We start from the raw sequence: 15,349 nt of genomic DNA, 5'->3' as shown, positions 1-15,349 counted from the left end.
CGATGATATATGATACACACATGCACACGCTTTCCAGTTGCCGGGGTGGTAACATCCCTTTTCCCCTCACCGAACTGTTTGTGCAATGTCCCCACCAATTCTTGCGTTTCCACGATTTCGCAAGTCATCTCCGCAATCAGATCGACTGCAAACGGCGGATAACTCGTAGTGGTTACTGCGACCACTATCTTATCACCAATCCGAAGAGCTTGACGAATTAGTCGACGCAGGGGACCTTTCTCTCGGCGGCGGATACCACGGTCTCTCGGGCTCCTAACCCACAGGAGTGGTCCGCTCAGTCACCAAGCCAACGTAGTGCTTCCCAAACTTCTCCGCCAGATCTCGATGCTGGACACAGAATAGGTCCGCGATGCTGGTCCAGTGGAACAGCTTGCCGGTTAAGCTCAAAGTCCGAGTGTGGGCCCAGGATTCGACATACACCAACTTAAGGCGGTTTTGGGGAACCAGGTAAAATATCTTGAGCAAGTGAGCGACGAGGCAAAGGATGAAGCCCGTTCCGGGGCCGTTTGTGATGACGACGTGGGGATACTTGTAGAGCTGGCCGTATTTGTCGTACGGCCGTTGATTTGGTTCTCTGCTAAGAGCGTTGACAATGTTCAGCGCACTCCAGATAGACGTGAACCAGGCCGTGTAGAGGGGCTGATGAACCGCCCGAGCTCGTTTCACTTGGAAGTGATCCCAGGTTCCCCCGTTGCCGTCGATATAGGCATCCTTGATAAGTGTCTCGGTCATGGCTATGGACGCCGCAGAGTGTTCATCTCCAGTAGTTGACACGTAGCGGCGGTGGGTGTTTCTCTGGCCACGGAACTTCCGTCTGATCATCTCAGACATCTCGGCCGTGTGTCCACCGGAGCCCATGACGTAGAGGAAGTAGACGGCAGGTAGATGGCGAGTGCTGGGGCGGGGTCTAGGGCGGGCTTCCATGAAGACACGGCCTCTAGTCTCAGCTTGGGTGGCCCTCTTCAAGGCACGATGTCGCCACTTTTGTTTTGTCCTTAGCTCCGATTTCGAAGAGAAAAGGGGGTGAGTGTCTGAGTCTCGAGAAAACAATGCCCTACTTACCACAACAAAGCTGATACCAACTAGGAGGCAAGCTGCGATAGATGAGGATGATACGTAGAATGGTGCGATGGCGCTCGTAATTCCTAGGACGCCAAGCCCAACAAATATGTTGACAGCATAGGCATCCTCTTCGAATGAATCCATGCTGGATTTATCCTCTGGGAGGTCCTCAATATTTAAGCCTTTGGAGGCATTGGAAGATAGGGGCCCCGAACCAGCAGTGCCTTGAGATTGCGGAGCTAAGGATTGCTGAGATTGAAAAGGGGTGTTGAGGGGAAGCTTAGTTTGAGGGTCCTGTAGATGCTCGTGGGTCTCTGCAGCTGGTGACCTCGAGGACATGTCTGCTTGTTGTGATACAGCCATGTTGGCAGGAGACACCCAGGTGTACTACACATCAACAGCACGTCGAGAACTGCCTGGAGCAAGAGGAACACTGGCAAGTCGCTGGCGGCGAGAGTTACCAGTAGTGCCAGCCGAGGTAGGCTTGTCTCCTGGGGCGTCACAACCGCGCGGCTCTTCAGCACATAAACACCAGTAAACCCCGAGGAACCAATGTTACTCCAGTCCTGGGCGTCAGGCAAAGCTGTGAAGATGCCTGTCGTGCAACTTGCAGGAAATAAACACCTTCAAATGCTCCTGGATTCGCTTTGGTGAGGGTATATCTTATGATGGAAACTTCGTCACTTGAGTCCACAGTACCAAACGAAACAAGTCTATCTTCCTGGTTGAACATCAGCTTCCTAAATCTTCTGCACAATATTGTTGAAGAGAAAATCGAGTAAACATCAACACACTAGTTGATAGGAAATGTCTCAGAGACTGGTGGCAGAAAGTGAGTCCCCGTCAAACAGTCAGTGAACTGTCCACTTCAACAAATAAAAGTAGTTGGAATCAGCTTTGTTTCTGAGAAATATCAAGGGTGGTGGCCTTTCTTTGTGGTTAAGTCAGGGGTGAGGAGCGATCCTTCAGGGGTTAAAAGGTGAGTGGTGAAAGGAGCTGGAAATATTGCATACTTGACCTGTTTGTCCGAATAGAAGAGAAGACAATGTCAGTAGACTCTTCCAAGCTTATTTCTATGAGTGTTGATTGTTGGCGTGGCGAGGCGCTGGCACTAATCTCTCTATCTGGTCCTGGTTGGTTGTGAGGAAAGTACAGATCCGTAAGTAGCCACGCATTTGGAAGTCGTCGGGCTGGCAAGTTGGACAGTACCTAGGTACCTCTGTCCTGGAGGTCCATGCATTTATCGCAGCAATGGTCCGTGCATCCATTGTCCTTTTATGCAGGAACCTGGGCCATGACATTGGGCTCGAGAATCCGACCGCCCGGCAGAATCCTCGAGAAGCTCACCCAGGTCAAAGAAAGGAATCGAGGTCGATGAACGGACATAATAAAGAGTGTTCGGCTTGCACCACAGGATAATAATGATCTTCAAGCAATATGCCTGGTTTTAAGAGAACCAAATATTTGGCTTGCTTTTATTGCGGGCGCAAAACCTCGACCCCATACAACGGGCTCATACGGCAGTTTGACTGTCCGAACTGCGATGCAACAAATTACTTGGACGAGGTGAGGAGCTCTGCGCTTGGCCAGATTGAAGGAAGTGCTGACCTCAAGCCAGAGGGGAGATATTACAGATCCTCCCATTTCAGTAACGGAAGCGACTACGCCCAGGGCCGTCAACTATGCAGTGCCCCGATCCATCTCGCCGCCGTCCAGCCCGTCGAGTGCCGTCTTCTGCGAGACATGCCTCAAAAACCAGCATCTGCTCACGGCCTCTTTAGCGCAATACCTTCCAGACGACCCAGAATCCCCCGACTATGCCGAGTTGGAGAAGAAATACTACAAATTTCGGAAAGGGCTGGAGCTGCGATATCCTCAAATATGTCCGGACTGCGAACCGAGGGTGCGCCAGCGCATCGAAATGTCTGCTTATACCGCCAAGACCGACGTCCTACGGCGCATGATTGACCGCACCGAGAAAACCCGGACAACGAAACAACGCTCGCCACTTTATCTGTTCGACGGGATCGGGAGGTGGTTGCGCCTCGCTGGGATCGTGCTTCAGATTCTATGGCACGCAGCAGTCCTATATGCCCTCCTCGTCGACAACATTGCCGCCCGAGATTATTCCCCGTGGTTGCAACGTCTGTCGCGGTTGGGCGTTGCCTTCTTTAGCCTGTTTCCCTCACCCGACCGTCTCATCAGGTGGAGCTTCCTGGCAACTGTTTGCGGTTCGTGGTGGAATCCACGCTTTATACAGACTGTGAGAGGGTTCACGAAGCATCTGATTGGATTCTTGAATTGGTACATGTACCACGTCATGATTATCTTCATACGATTAGCATCTATGACTGTCTTGACCTCGACCCCCTTTCAAACTGCCCGAACTTCAAGCTTCGTTGGGGGTCATTTACTCATGTTGACATTCGCCCTTCTGGTAAGTCACTTTCCTCTTCCCTCACGGCATGTCCATTGACCAGCAATCAGATTCATAAACTTTCCGGGGCATCAATTCGGACAGACACTACCCCCCTCTTTGCTTCCAACTCGTCAACTCCCTCACGTCCCGTAGCAGCGTTGATGAGGGAGACTGCGGATGATGATGATGATGATGATGATGATGATGATGACAAGAAGAACATGTCCCAGATACTGGATGAAATCCTGCGGACTCCTTCGATGCCTCCAAAACCTGGCAACAGGGGGCAAACCACGGTTGATAGTGACGATTTCCAAGTCCGCCTTGCCAACGAGGTCTACAGTGGCGCAGATTCCGGTTCCCAACTCCGATCGTTGAGGATATCGGATCACCCTGACGCTAATCCCACACCGAGCTATTCACCCGTTCCTTACGAGGAGGAGATGGACTGGTCTCCGACCCAATCCAAGCATCGAGCTTTCAGTGCTTACCGGACAGACGGGCAGGGTTCCCAAGGCTTTAGCCAAGCTCCTACCGAGCCGCCAAACGGGCATTTCTGGTACCGCGTCCCACCGGCCCCCACGACTCCGGCACAACGGATCTTCAACCCCCCAAATCAGCCTCGTCTGCGAAAAAGCCCCGCCACAAACGCGGAAATATCGTTTCGGGGCGCGATGAGTGGCGTGGCGGATAAACCCCTCCAGCTCACCTCTCCAGACAAATCGAAATCTGTAGCATTTGCCGAGCCATCGTTCTTCTCCCCACCCACCCAGAATGACCCACGGAACTCATTATCGGAACTGTTCACCGATGGGTTTACTCTTACCCCGAGTCAAGAAGAGCAGGCAAAAAATCAACGGTCGTGGGTTGGCAACCTGATGGGGCTCGTGTACCCCAAAAAGACAGACCGTCAGCAATCTTGATTGCCACTGAGGGTTGTCTGTTCTGTTTGTCTCTACCGCGAGAACCAGCACTGGTATTCTAGGTTTCGCCGACGCGACTGGCCAACTGGATTATTATTGAAGAGGGTATGGATTCGGAAATGGAAGCGAAAAGGCTTCGCTCATGTGCATACGGCGGCGCTTGGAACTTGGAACAGGATATGACGGCATTCCGGACCCTGATATACAATTAGAAGAGTTGGTTCATACCCGTGAGAGTTAGCGTTGATTGATACGGTCTCGAAAGGTAACGGCGCCTCGAACTCGGAATGCCTCGAAGGGGGCCTTGTTGAGTGGAAGGGCCCCGTTTGACTTTGCAATTTCCAGCCCCGTTGTCGGTAGCCCGTCTTTCGCCGCTGCAGGTCTGGATGCTCCCGCCGGTGCAGCTCGACGGCCTTGTTGTAGTCGTTCACCGTTTGGATCGGCCTGGTGGGATCATGTAATCCCTGGTGGCACACTTCGCAGTCAGCTCCTCGACAATTTCGGCTCGGATCCTACCGACGCCGCCCTATTCCTTGGCGCTAAGATGCGATGCGACATTCGCGACCCATATCTGGAAGGCGATGCCGTCAAGCTACCCGACGATTGCCCTGCCGAACTTTGCGTAGTTGCCGGCGAGACCTTGCGCTGCCCGCCGGTGCCTTCGTCACCTCCTAGTTGAAAGCCAACGCGGTGCCCGACCAGCCGCCTGATGGTCTCTTGGGAGTCATCTACCAATGCCTCGACCAGGGCGCGATCGTACTTGCCAAAGTTTGATGGAAAAGTGAGTTGACTCATGGCCGACAAACTTTTCAGTCGTGCTTGGCCAATATACTCAGGTCAAACTACTCTATGGAATGACAAGCTCTGCCCCCTTTTTCAAATTCAGCCGTTGCACCAGTCTGAGCCCAGGATAAAGTATCACAAAGTGTCCGCGAATCGGGCCTCGCTCTCCCAACCATCATCCACGCACCCGCAGCCAGGCCTCCCATTTACCATATGTTTTTGTAGCCAAATTCCAAGCATCCGCGGCCAACAACGAAAGAGTGTATGAAAGGTTATCCCAATAGCCAACAACCAAAATCAGCCGACAGAGCACCTGCGCAACCCATGTGCAATACGCCGGGCACCAGGAGAACAGCTGCGGACCTGTCGTCTGATTCTGTGCTCCGAGAGAAACAATGATATCCGCCAATTGCTCTATTGCGCGCCGTGATCGTGTGCTGCATCCAATAGCGAGTCCGCAGTGGCAGTGTGAGGGAGGTCATGTCGCCGTTGCCGTTGTCGGGACCGGGAATGGAAAGCTGCCCTAGCCCTAAAAAAGGCGAGACGATTAACGGCAGCCATGAAAACAAATAAATTATAAGAAGAGCAGTAAAGGCGTAGGAATATCCGTATTTGGATCTCCTTGTATGGGTAGCAGCCGTTGCATTCTCCCAAGGCCGTGGCACCTCGTAAAGTGACTGGGCGATATCCCAGAGGTATACTTCGGTGTCTTCAAGAAGAATTGAGCACACAATGCTGGACTATATCATATTTTCAGTATCCGTAGGTAGTGTAAAGCTTAGCCAGGGGAAATCAACTTAAAAGATTTCCAGAACAAAGTGATAACAGAGCCAGCTGGTTCGCCACTTGCGATTGATCATTTGCCATTGCGGAAATCTTTAACGCAATAACTCCGAAACCGCCCAGGAGAACAGGTAGGGACATGCCATTGAATAAATCTCCAAACTCTTGCCAGGGGCCTGAAAAAGTTTCCCAGCCTCCTTGACGGGAAGTCTTCGTGCGGCGAAGAGGGGCTGGATGGGAATGGGTTGAAGAAGGTGGTAGGGCTGGATGGGAAGGGGTTGAAGGGGGCAGTAGGGCTATATCATGTTGCCCATTTTCGACCTCAGACTCCGCCATTGCAGCAGTGTCTAGCATACGTGGCTCGAAGCTGGTGTGAGATAGGATAGCGCCGTCGGGGAAGAGATCCTCGAGCGGACTTCCCAAGAATCAAGGCTCTGCTTTAAAGCTACAATTACAAAATGAATACTGCTGAGTTCGGGAAGAACGCTTATATATGGCCGAATTCTATCAACAGCTGAAAACTTAAAAATAGAAAAAAGAACCACACTCTGTCACAGTTCTGCAGCACAGTCCTATCATAGCTCCTCCTATTACATAAATTACCAAATTCATAACGCCTCTCCAGCCACCGTCACGTAAACTGCCAATTAAATAGCAAACGACTTCGAAGCATGGGGCATGCAAGGTAGACGCCCCTGCGTAGTTATGCAGCCCCTCCCACTCTTGAATCCGACCATGCCATCTTCAGCGGGATGCACCAGGGGAGATGAGTCGTCTATATCCTCGGATGGATGAGACGCTTGATACATTTTTAGACTTATTATTATCACCAACTCTGGGTCATGACATTGAGTATGTTTTTGTTAGTCTTTCATTGCATCAGGAGATAAGATCCCCACCTGGGGGAAGGTTGAGAAAGTGGTGCTGGGTTAAAAGGAAGGCGAGCCTCAAGCTGAGGCTGTATGGTCCTATGCCTTGACAACCTACCCTTACATAGCCTGTCCAGCGTATATGGACATGGTGATCGTTCGTTACAAGATGCCCCAGGCCTCCAAATTCTCCCTGTCCCAGTCTAGGATCCCGGCGGCAGGGGAACATTTCTGGGCCCGCGTACTCGGGCCGCCTATAGGGCCGCCGGAAGGCGGAAGGCGGAATATATGCCAATAAAAGTGACCTTCGAATTATCTCTGCCTAGCAGGTAAGATGGGCACCCAGTTTCGTTTGTCTGGCTAGCGAGGATAGCCTGTCACCCCAGCTCTATTCGATTCGGAGGAGTCTCAAGTTCTTTGAGATAAATAGTGACACAGGAAAATAGGACAATTTGATGCAGCTACTCAGATATGATTAGAGATGAGCATAGCACATTTGGCATACCTAGCACCTGCTTAGGCTTTACAAGAACTCATAGTTTCGAGGAGATGAGTGAGAGAGGTAGTTTCGACGAGGACAAGCTCATAGTTCCAATATAAGTTAAACACACCAGTTGTCGGAGTCTCTTAGGTTCAGGGAGGAGGATGGGACGTATTGTTGTGATGTAAATCAACCCACTTGGCCAGAACCCCTGAGGACAAGACCTTGAACCAGTCCAAACCCGACATGTCAGTAACTGAGGTCCAGAGCGAAAGGAAGAGGTAAGCACATTCCACTCAATTCCCTGCAACTCTCAACACTCGGGAGTTAAGGAAGGAGGAAAGCACTAGCACCGGAATCTAAAAGAAGCATATATTATCATACTGTGACGCTTTGATCTTCCATTAAGCATGAATAAAGCTACAAAAAAAGAGACACAATTATTACAATGTAACAATCTGCAGTATCAAAAACCCTCATGATATGCACGTCGATGTCCCACACCGTGGAAGACTAATGTCGGCGTCGAGTTTAACAAGCGCAGTTGCGGCTTTGTCTTGAAGTCAACGATATACGTTTTCAGCAACTACCTCGGTCTCTTCCAGGACTTGCGGTTTCCCTCCAAGTACACAAAAATCTTTCCATATCCTCAATGTTATTTGGCGCTCTTCATCCCATGACACCTACTATTTACAGATTCACAATACGCCTTGCTCAATTTTATTTACGAGACTCAGCTCAGGTCTGTCAGACTAGAAAGAGTGGCAAGATTGACGAAACTTGAAACTTGAAAGTCTGACGAAGCTGAGGAGGTTGACGAAACTCAAGGCTCACTCAACTTGCACTTACGAAACTCGAGACTCACAAAATCCAAGACCACGAAACCTACGACTCACCAGACCCTACAGGTAAGGTCAATAAAACTAAGACCTACGAAGCTACAAGATCCACGAAACTAACAAGTCTTTCATTAGACAAGTAGACAAGGACAGTTGCAAAACCACCTTGCTTTGCCTGGTGGAAGACAGCCTTTTGGCTGTGAAAGAGCAGTTGCAAATTCCTTCACTGAGAGTTCTTTACTTTGCTATCAGCCGACGTTCACATGGTACATTCTGAACTGGAAATGACACCATAGCTGATGAGCAAGTTAACAATAACGAGGAACAACATGTCGATTCGATCCATGTCTCTAGGCATGTACTTCCCGGCCACCAACGAACCGAGGCGCAAAAACCAGCAAGGCCGCCGCCAATACCTTGCCGAACTTCCACCTCTGCCAATCTTGAGAGAACAAACGTTCACAACATCGCCGTTGCTTTTCAACCCTCCAAGGGGGCCACGCCGTGCTTTTGGCCGAGGATATTTTAGATTTCGAAACGGGACACACGCCGCCTTGTCCACTCTTGGATATCAGGCTCGCCTTGCTACTCCTGGCCGAGCGATGGAGAATAAAACCCAAGCCGGTATTGCAACTGATGGCAATGGCCTAGAGGCCACGTCGTCTGCCAGTAGGTTTACGCCTGCTTAGTCCTCTCAGCCTGTCACTGACGCTCTATCCGAAGACCAGCTTCCGATCTCGCATTATGGCAGCTCCCTTGCTTGGCGTTCGGCCAAGGAACGCCTCCGCTTGGATTTCAAGAAGTTCCAGTCCGATGCGCACCACCTAGAGTGTTCCGATTCTTTCGCCCTGCCAAAAACCGAGGCGGAGTTCGCCGGCCTCATGGCAGACCTCCGCCTGGCCCAGGCCAAAAGCCTAGCTAGAAAGGCAAATCAGTTGGAGGAGGACCATGTCATGCTCAACAACTGCGGCGCCTCCACCGCCCCCAACCCCGCCGGAGCATCCGGCCCCTCCTGGCCCCTGAAGCTCTTGGGCCGCCGCGGCCCACCCATGGACGGACGGTCTACCATATTGGCCATGCCTAGTTCGTTTAACAACATCTGGACTTCTCCCACAGTCCCGGTCAACGAGCAGGTGGACTGGCCCACCGCCCAGGAGTATGCCGAGGAGGGCGACAACCGCACCAGCAAGGGGGCCCTCCGCGCTCTCCCAGGCCCACGCCGAAACGACCTGGACGAGCGCGCAGTGAGCCAGTTCGGAAACACTCAAGTCCAGGGCCGGGAAATCCCTTGGAAGATGCGACAGACGGTGGGCGACCGTTGGGATCTACATGCACATGAGCGGCAGCAGGAGAAGGTTATCATAACCCCTGACCAGGAGATCCCCCTTGGCCATGCCCCCGCCCAGATCCGGGAGCTCATTGCAGAGATGAAAAAACAGTTCAACCTCGACGACTAGGTTGTTTTCGCTGGCCGACATGGCTAGATCAACGAGGTTTCCAGACCAGAACGGGAGCGAAGGATTGAAAGCGGGAGGGCGAGAGATATCGAAAAAGGAGGCAACAGGCGCGGCATATCATGGGGCAAACTTCGAGACTCGTCACATGGACGACCGCTTCTTCGACTTCAAGGCTTCTTCGATGTTCTTGCAAGGAGGGGCTTCTCGAAGTTGCAGCGGCTATGCAAGACAGGTAGAAATGGTTTCCGTGAAGCTCACGTGGCATTTCACACGAAGATACGACCCTCCTGGCCCCAATCCTCGATGCGACAGACGCCTTGGTCTGATGCGCAAGGGAAGATGAGATCGGATAGATTCCTAGGAAAGACCATAATGACCCGACTGGGTCCTAATTGATTGGATCACGGATGGAAAACAGCGAAGCATGGCATACCAGGTGCCAAGTCACAGACATGGAGATACGCTGATGGTAGATAAATGCCCATTGCTCATAGATAGGCCAGAGTCTGCAGCTGGCCGTCATCTACAGTTAGATGGCCGAATTGAGAAAAGAGAGACCTACTTGCCCGTGGGACAACGAACTGTGGTGTTACTAATTGCGCATGTATAGCGCAGCGAAGGGAGCATAGTAGGGCTGATTTGCTAACAGAAGCGGAACCAGCGGGCCAGTGCATGATGTTCATTTCATTCGAGGACGATTTAGCCTTGCGGCTCCGTGTCGGAGTCAATTTTCGGCAGGGGGTTGCAGGCGATACAGGGACAGGGAGAGAAGCTGCAGTTTCCACGCATATGCGCGGAGTTTGAGATCGTCGAAATAAATGTGTTGCCGAAACAGATGACATTTGGACGATCGTCATCGAGAAGCTGCCACCTGTTGGAATGACCCGCAGCCGGGAAGCTAGGGGGAGGATTACTGTGGGGGAGGTTCTTGGTACCTATTCGTAGCGCAGTACTTGCCAGTTACATACACGTGCCCCCTGGCGGTAGACAAAATGTATGGATCTCGGAAAATAGGGGGAGTACTTGCAAGTCCCAACCTGGCGAGGATCTATGCCAGAAGACCACCTGCACCCCCGTTGTTGCTTTTTTTGGTGGCTGATGTTGTCCAGGGGCGTCATAATTGAGTCAACTGTTGGGCAACGAACGTACTCCGTCCAGTACGGAATACATAGCGCATAAATGGGAGGTCCAAATATTAGGACATTGGCCTGTGAAGATTCGTAGCTCAGCGGTTATGTGAAGAGCATCCATTGTATTCCCCGAGCTTGTGCTGTTGTGGAACATAGAAGGATTGAGATGAGAAAACAACACCTGTAGAGTTCCATGGTATCTAGTAGTCAGGTACCTAGGTAGGTAGTTGAAATGGAGGAACGCGAAAAGGAGTCTTGAAACAAATGCCAAAAATTGACTAATTTCTTGGTGCGACAACCTACCCCTGCTCTGTTCATCGCCCGCCACGGCGCCGCAATCTACTGTACAGTACTGAGGTAGGTAATCTGTACCTCCTGCAGAGTGGAAACGGGTGCATTTAGTGCATCGCCAAATTTCGAGGTCCTTCCCCGGTCGGAATCAAAGAAAGGAGAAAGGGAGGGACAAACAACAAGGACAAACTACAACCCCGACGCGATACTTGACTGACGGGATTCATTTGCCCTTATTCATTCTTTTGTCTCCACCTTCTCTGCCTCTGCACCAAACCTGTTCACTCCAAACCTCGACACTCACCCTCCAATCAACATCGGCCTTTCTCAGTCTCCATGGCCTTGTCGCGCCAGTAATCAGCAGTAGCAGCCGCAGCAGTGGACAGCTTTCTCTCCACGGCTGCTCCTCCACCAAAATAGCAGAATTGTGCCGCTCCTATCGACAAAACAATGCCGGAACACGAGGGCTCTCTCAGTCCAGAGGCAAAGGAGCAGAGAATGTCCTCGCCAGACGATTCCGAGAAGGAAACAGTAAGTCACAACTCCCGCCTTTTTCTCGGAGAGAAGATGCATCCCACTCTTCACCTACTACTAACTGCTTGCTAACCGCATCACCGATTTCACAGGAGGCCTTCGAAGATGCTGTTGACACGGGCTCGATTCGCTCCCTGACTAAACGAAAACCGTCCACTCCCCAGCAAAAAGCAAACCAGAGAGCAGAACAGGCAAATGTGAGAGCAGAGTCTGACGTGGAGGATGAGTCTCCAAAGCCTGTTGTGGAGGAGGGAAACCCAGACAGAGGAGAGCAGGAGCAAGAGGAAAAGAATAAGTCCACGCAGCGTTTATCTGCCACGTCGGCTGTATCTCTAGATAATGTCAGCCTGGACGACGACTCGGCCGCTGCTCAAAAAGGCAGGTCTACAGACTATCAAACAGCCAACGTAGCGAAAACTGCTAACTGGTCTTGCAGAGGACAAGAGTCCCTTGGAAAAAGAGGCGTCGAGAACGATTTCCTTGAGCAGCATCACCAACGCCCTGCCGTCGATGCCATGGTCCCCCCCAGCCACAAACGAACAACTCCCTAGAAGCCAAGTTGCCTCCCCACCCGTACTCGCTGCAGCACCACCGCCTCCAACAAGAAAGCTCACCAGTGCATTCTCGTGGTTGTCGAGGAATTCCACCAAGGACCCGACTGCAGTCTCTCCACCAGCAGCCATATCTCCGAGGAGGAATACGGCAAGCTCGATCGCAACTCTGACTAGTAATCCCGAGATGATGCTCAGCAAACTGGAAGAGGAGAGAGACGGGGATGCTGGCATAAATGGGATGAGAAACAGCCTGAAAGATCGATTCAAGTTGCTGCGGATGAGGGAGGAAGCAGGCCTCGCCATGCCGAACCCCGAAGACGACAAGACCGGCAGCACCATCGGCAGTTTGATAAGCAGGACGGGAACAGTTGGCCTTGGCATCCCCTCGAGCAGCTCCAGTGGAAACGACGAAAGGGAAGGGGGCCTGGCTATTCAACCCCCCTCATCACCCGTCCCTCCCAGCCCCAATCCTAACCTGGCGCCAGGGACAGCCTCGGGCTTCACTGCCGGGCCATCTGCTATGGCCGATGTGCCTGTGGACTGGGACCTCTGGCAGTCGGTTGTCTACGAGGGCCCTGCTGCCGTGGCACGTACGAGTGCCGAGGAGTTGAACAAGGCCATAGCAACTGGCATCCCCAATGCCATACGTGGGGTTATCTGGCAGGTGCTGGCCCAGAGCAAGAACGAGGAGTTGGAAGTGGTATACCGAGAGTTAGTTGCTAGAGGCACAGACAAGGAAAGGAAGCGGAATAGCAATGGCACGGCGAGCACAACCAGCAATGGCAACCTCAGCATCCAGAGGGAGCCCATGTCGTCGGCATCCTCAGTCCACTCGGACCAGGCCGGTGCAATTAATGGCAGTGGAACTCCCTCTCCCACCGAGAGGGACTCAGAGGCCGCCCTGAGGTTGCATACTACAGCAGCAGTGGAGCGGAAGCAGAAAGATAAAGAGGATGCTGCAATGCTGCAGAAGCTGGAGAAGGTCATTCGGAGAGATCTCGGCGCCCGGACCAGCTACTCCAAGTTTGCAGCGGCACAAGGGCTGCAAGACGGCTTGTTCGGTGTCTGCAAGGCCTATGCTCTGTTTGATGAGGGGGTTGGATATGCACAAGGGATGAACTTCCTCGTCATGCCCATCCTGTTCAACGTAGGTTGCCCTTGGGGGCCTGGCTTTGTGGCTTCTACATGATTCTCAATGGCTGACCCCTGTTTCTTAGATGCCCGAGGAGGAAGCTTTCTGTCTCCTGGTCAGGTTGATGAACCAGTATCAGCTGCGTGACCTCTTTATCCAGGACATGCCCGGCCTCCACAAGCACCTCTACCTATTTGAGCGGCTATTGGAAGACTTGGAACCCGCATTATACTGCCATCTCCACCGGCGAGGCATTTCTCCTCACCTGTATGCCACTCAGTGGTTCCTGACACTCTTCGCCTACCGCTTCCCGCTTCAGCTTGTACTCCGCATCTACGACCTAATCTTCTCCGAGGGTCTATCGGCGATTCTCCGGTTCGGCATCGTGCTCATGCAAAAGAACGCGGCTGCCCTTCTCACCATGTCGGACATGGCTCAACTCAGCACCTTCCTGAAGGACCGCCTTTTCGACGTGTACATCGATGCATCGCCCTCGTCGAACTCGATCCTGGAGAATGGGTTTTTCGGCAGCAGCTCATCTAGCATCGACAAGGAGGTCTATCGCGCCGATCAACTAGTGCGCGATGCCTGCGAGGTGAAGATCACCCCGGAGCTCCTGAAATCCTACACGGTAGAATGGGAGGAGAAGACAAGGGTAGAGAAGGAGCGGGAGGCCGAGATCCAAGAGCTCAGGTCTGCAAATACCGGCTTTGCCATCAAGGTCCGGCGGCTCGAGGAGCGCATCGAGGCTGTGGATCGTGAGCAGGCAGCCCTAGCCACCGAACTCGTGCACACCAAGGTGCAGAACGAGGAGCTCACGGACGAGAACGAGAGCCTCAAGGGCCAGGTGCGTGAGCTCAAAATCGTCATCGAAAAACAGCCGATGGAGATCGAGGAGACGTGGAAACTGGAGAGGGATGACCTCATGAAGCGGAATGAGAGAGTACACGAGGAGAATCAGAAGCTGGAGAAGGAGCTCTCGGAGCTGGAAGAGGAGTTGGTCCAGACCAAGATGCGTTATGCAGAGGTAAGCTCTCGGAAATACCCGGGGGAGGTTTGCTCGAGAATGAATCGCTAACAAACGTTGCGTAGATCAACTCCCAGCACGAGACGCTCACGCGGAGGTGGACTGACCTCAAGCGACAATTTGATTGATTCGCCGGGCCATGTTCCCTCCTCCGTTCCAAGAAAGAATATATGTATATTCTGTTGTGTCATATGCCCACCCTGTCTGACCATCTTCGCATTGTGGCAATTGTTTCTTTTCTCTCTTTCTCTTTTACCCCCCCCCCCCTTTTTTTGGCCCCCATCACCAAGACATTGGCCGGCGTTAGTTGAGAGCAACAGGGGCGGAGTAATGCCATGCCCGTTCCATCCCGGGCATGAGTTCGTGGTGTTTAATGAATGAAGATATCAAAACAGGGTTCGGCTCAGGCGCTAGCACGTTAAAAGGATTGTCTGTGTCTGTACAATTTAAACAATTCCAAATGTGCCTCCCCCGTTTTTTGTATACTTACGTCGCCCGGTGACGGCATTTCAACAACGGATCGTATGGGCAGGCTGCGGCCTATTGGAGATTTCAGAGGGATTTCCTAGCTAGGAAGTGAGGCATTTAGAGAGAAAGTTGTATGGGTTCGTGACTCCAGGAGAATGTAAGCGATCTCGACTCGACTGTCTGGATCGGCGTGGCTTCTCGCCCTGCACTGCCTTCGGTCTTTATTGACCTGGGCCTCTGCGGTTCCGGCGTTGGGGGCGGGTTTTGAGCCACCTCGGGCGAGGTCACTCTACTACTTTAGATGGAGGTCTGAGTAAGGACACAACATCGGTATGGCGGCCTGTTTTCTGTCAATGAGGCTTTTATTCAGCAGCCGGCAAGTCGCCCCGTGCAGATGACGGGCAATAACCTACCAAATGTGCTTGTAAAGTGGAGGGATGCGAGAAGGCGCCGCGGTCGTTCGACACCTCAAGGTTTGACGTCTCGGACCGTGTGTCTTGCGACTTTCGGCTTTTGCCAAAAGCGAAAGCCATCAGGAACTGGGTCCTCCTGATGAGTGGCGTGTCCTGCATAGCC

The 15,349-nt window shown here is 52.4% G+C and overlaps 4 protein-coding genes across 4 annotated transcripts; 3 read left to right on the top strand and 1 right to left on the bottom strand.

Annotated features, from left to right (window-relative positions):
- Positions 1 to 273: 273 nt before the first annotated feature.
- On the bottom strand, positions 274 to 1,446 carry QBC33DRAFT_574949 (UDP-N-acetylglucosamine transferase subunit ALG14; the record flags this gene model as incomplete). The annotated part of the gene is made up of 2 exons (XM_060430794.1): positions 274 to 981; positions 1,084 to 1,446. The coding sequence occupies 2 exons, from the start codon at positions 1,444 to 1,446 to the stop codon at positions 274 to 276; spliced, it is 1,071 nt and encodes a 356-aa protein (XP_060288543.1).
- A 960-nt stretch (positions 1,447 to 2,406) lies between these two features.
- QBC33DRAFT_5593 (Ima1 N-terminal domain-containing protein) lies at positions 2,407 to 4,667 on the top strand. The gene is made up of 3 exons (XM_060429959.1): positions 2,407 to 2,649; positions 2,702 to 3,520; positions 3,571 to 4,667. The coding sequence occupies exons 1-3, from the start codon at positions 2,521 to 2,523 to the stop codon at positions 4,423 to 4,425; spliced, it is 1,803 nt and encodes a 600-aa protein (XP_060288542.1). The 5' UTR covers positions 2,407 to 2,520; the 3' UTR covers positions 4,426 to 4,667.
- Positions 4,668 to 8,782: 4,115 nt separating this feature from the next.
- Positions 8,783 to 9,637, top strand: QBC33DRAFT_553782 (uncharacterized protein; the record flags this gene model as incomplete). The annotated part of the gene is made up of 2 exons (XM_060429442.1): positions 8,783 to 8,849; positions 8,904 to 9,637. 2 exons carry the CDS (start codon positions 8,783 to 8,785, stop codon positions 9,635 to 9,637), a joined length of 801 nt encoding a protein of 266 aa, XP_060288541.1.
- A 1,871-nt stretch (positions 9,638 to 11,508) lies between these two features.
- Positions 11,509 to 14,433, top strand: QBC33DRAFT_574947 (RabGAP/TBC; the record flags this gene model as incomplete). Its single annotated transcript, XM_060430793.1, has 5 exons — positions 11,509 to 11,589; positions 11,685 to 11,970; positions 12,029 to 13,293; positions 13,364 to 14,305; positions 14,371 to 14,433. 5 exons carry the CDS (start codon positions 11,509 to 11,511, stop codon positions 14,431 to 14,433), a joined length of 2,637 nt encoding a protein of 878 aa, XP_060288540.1.
- Between the last annotated feature and the right edge of the window lie 916 nt (positions 14,434 to 15,349).

The sequence above is a fragment of the Phialemonium atrogriseum genome (assembly GCF_030411735.1).
Source record: "Phialemonium atrogriseum strain 8032-3 unplaced genomic scaffold QBC33scaffold_1, whole genome shotgun sequence".
NCBI classification, from domain to species: Eukaryota; Fungi; Ascomycota; class Sordariomycetes; order Cephalothecales; family Cephalothecaceae; genus Phialemonium; species Phialemonium atrogriseum.
Note: the sequence above shows the minus strand (reverse complement) of the source record. Positions and strands in the feature narration are given on the sequence as shown.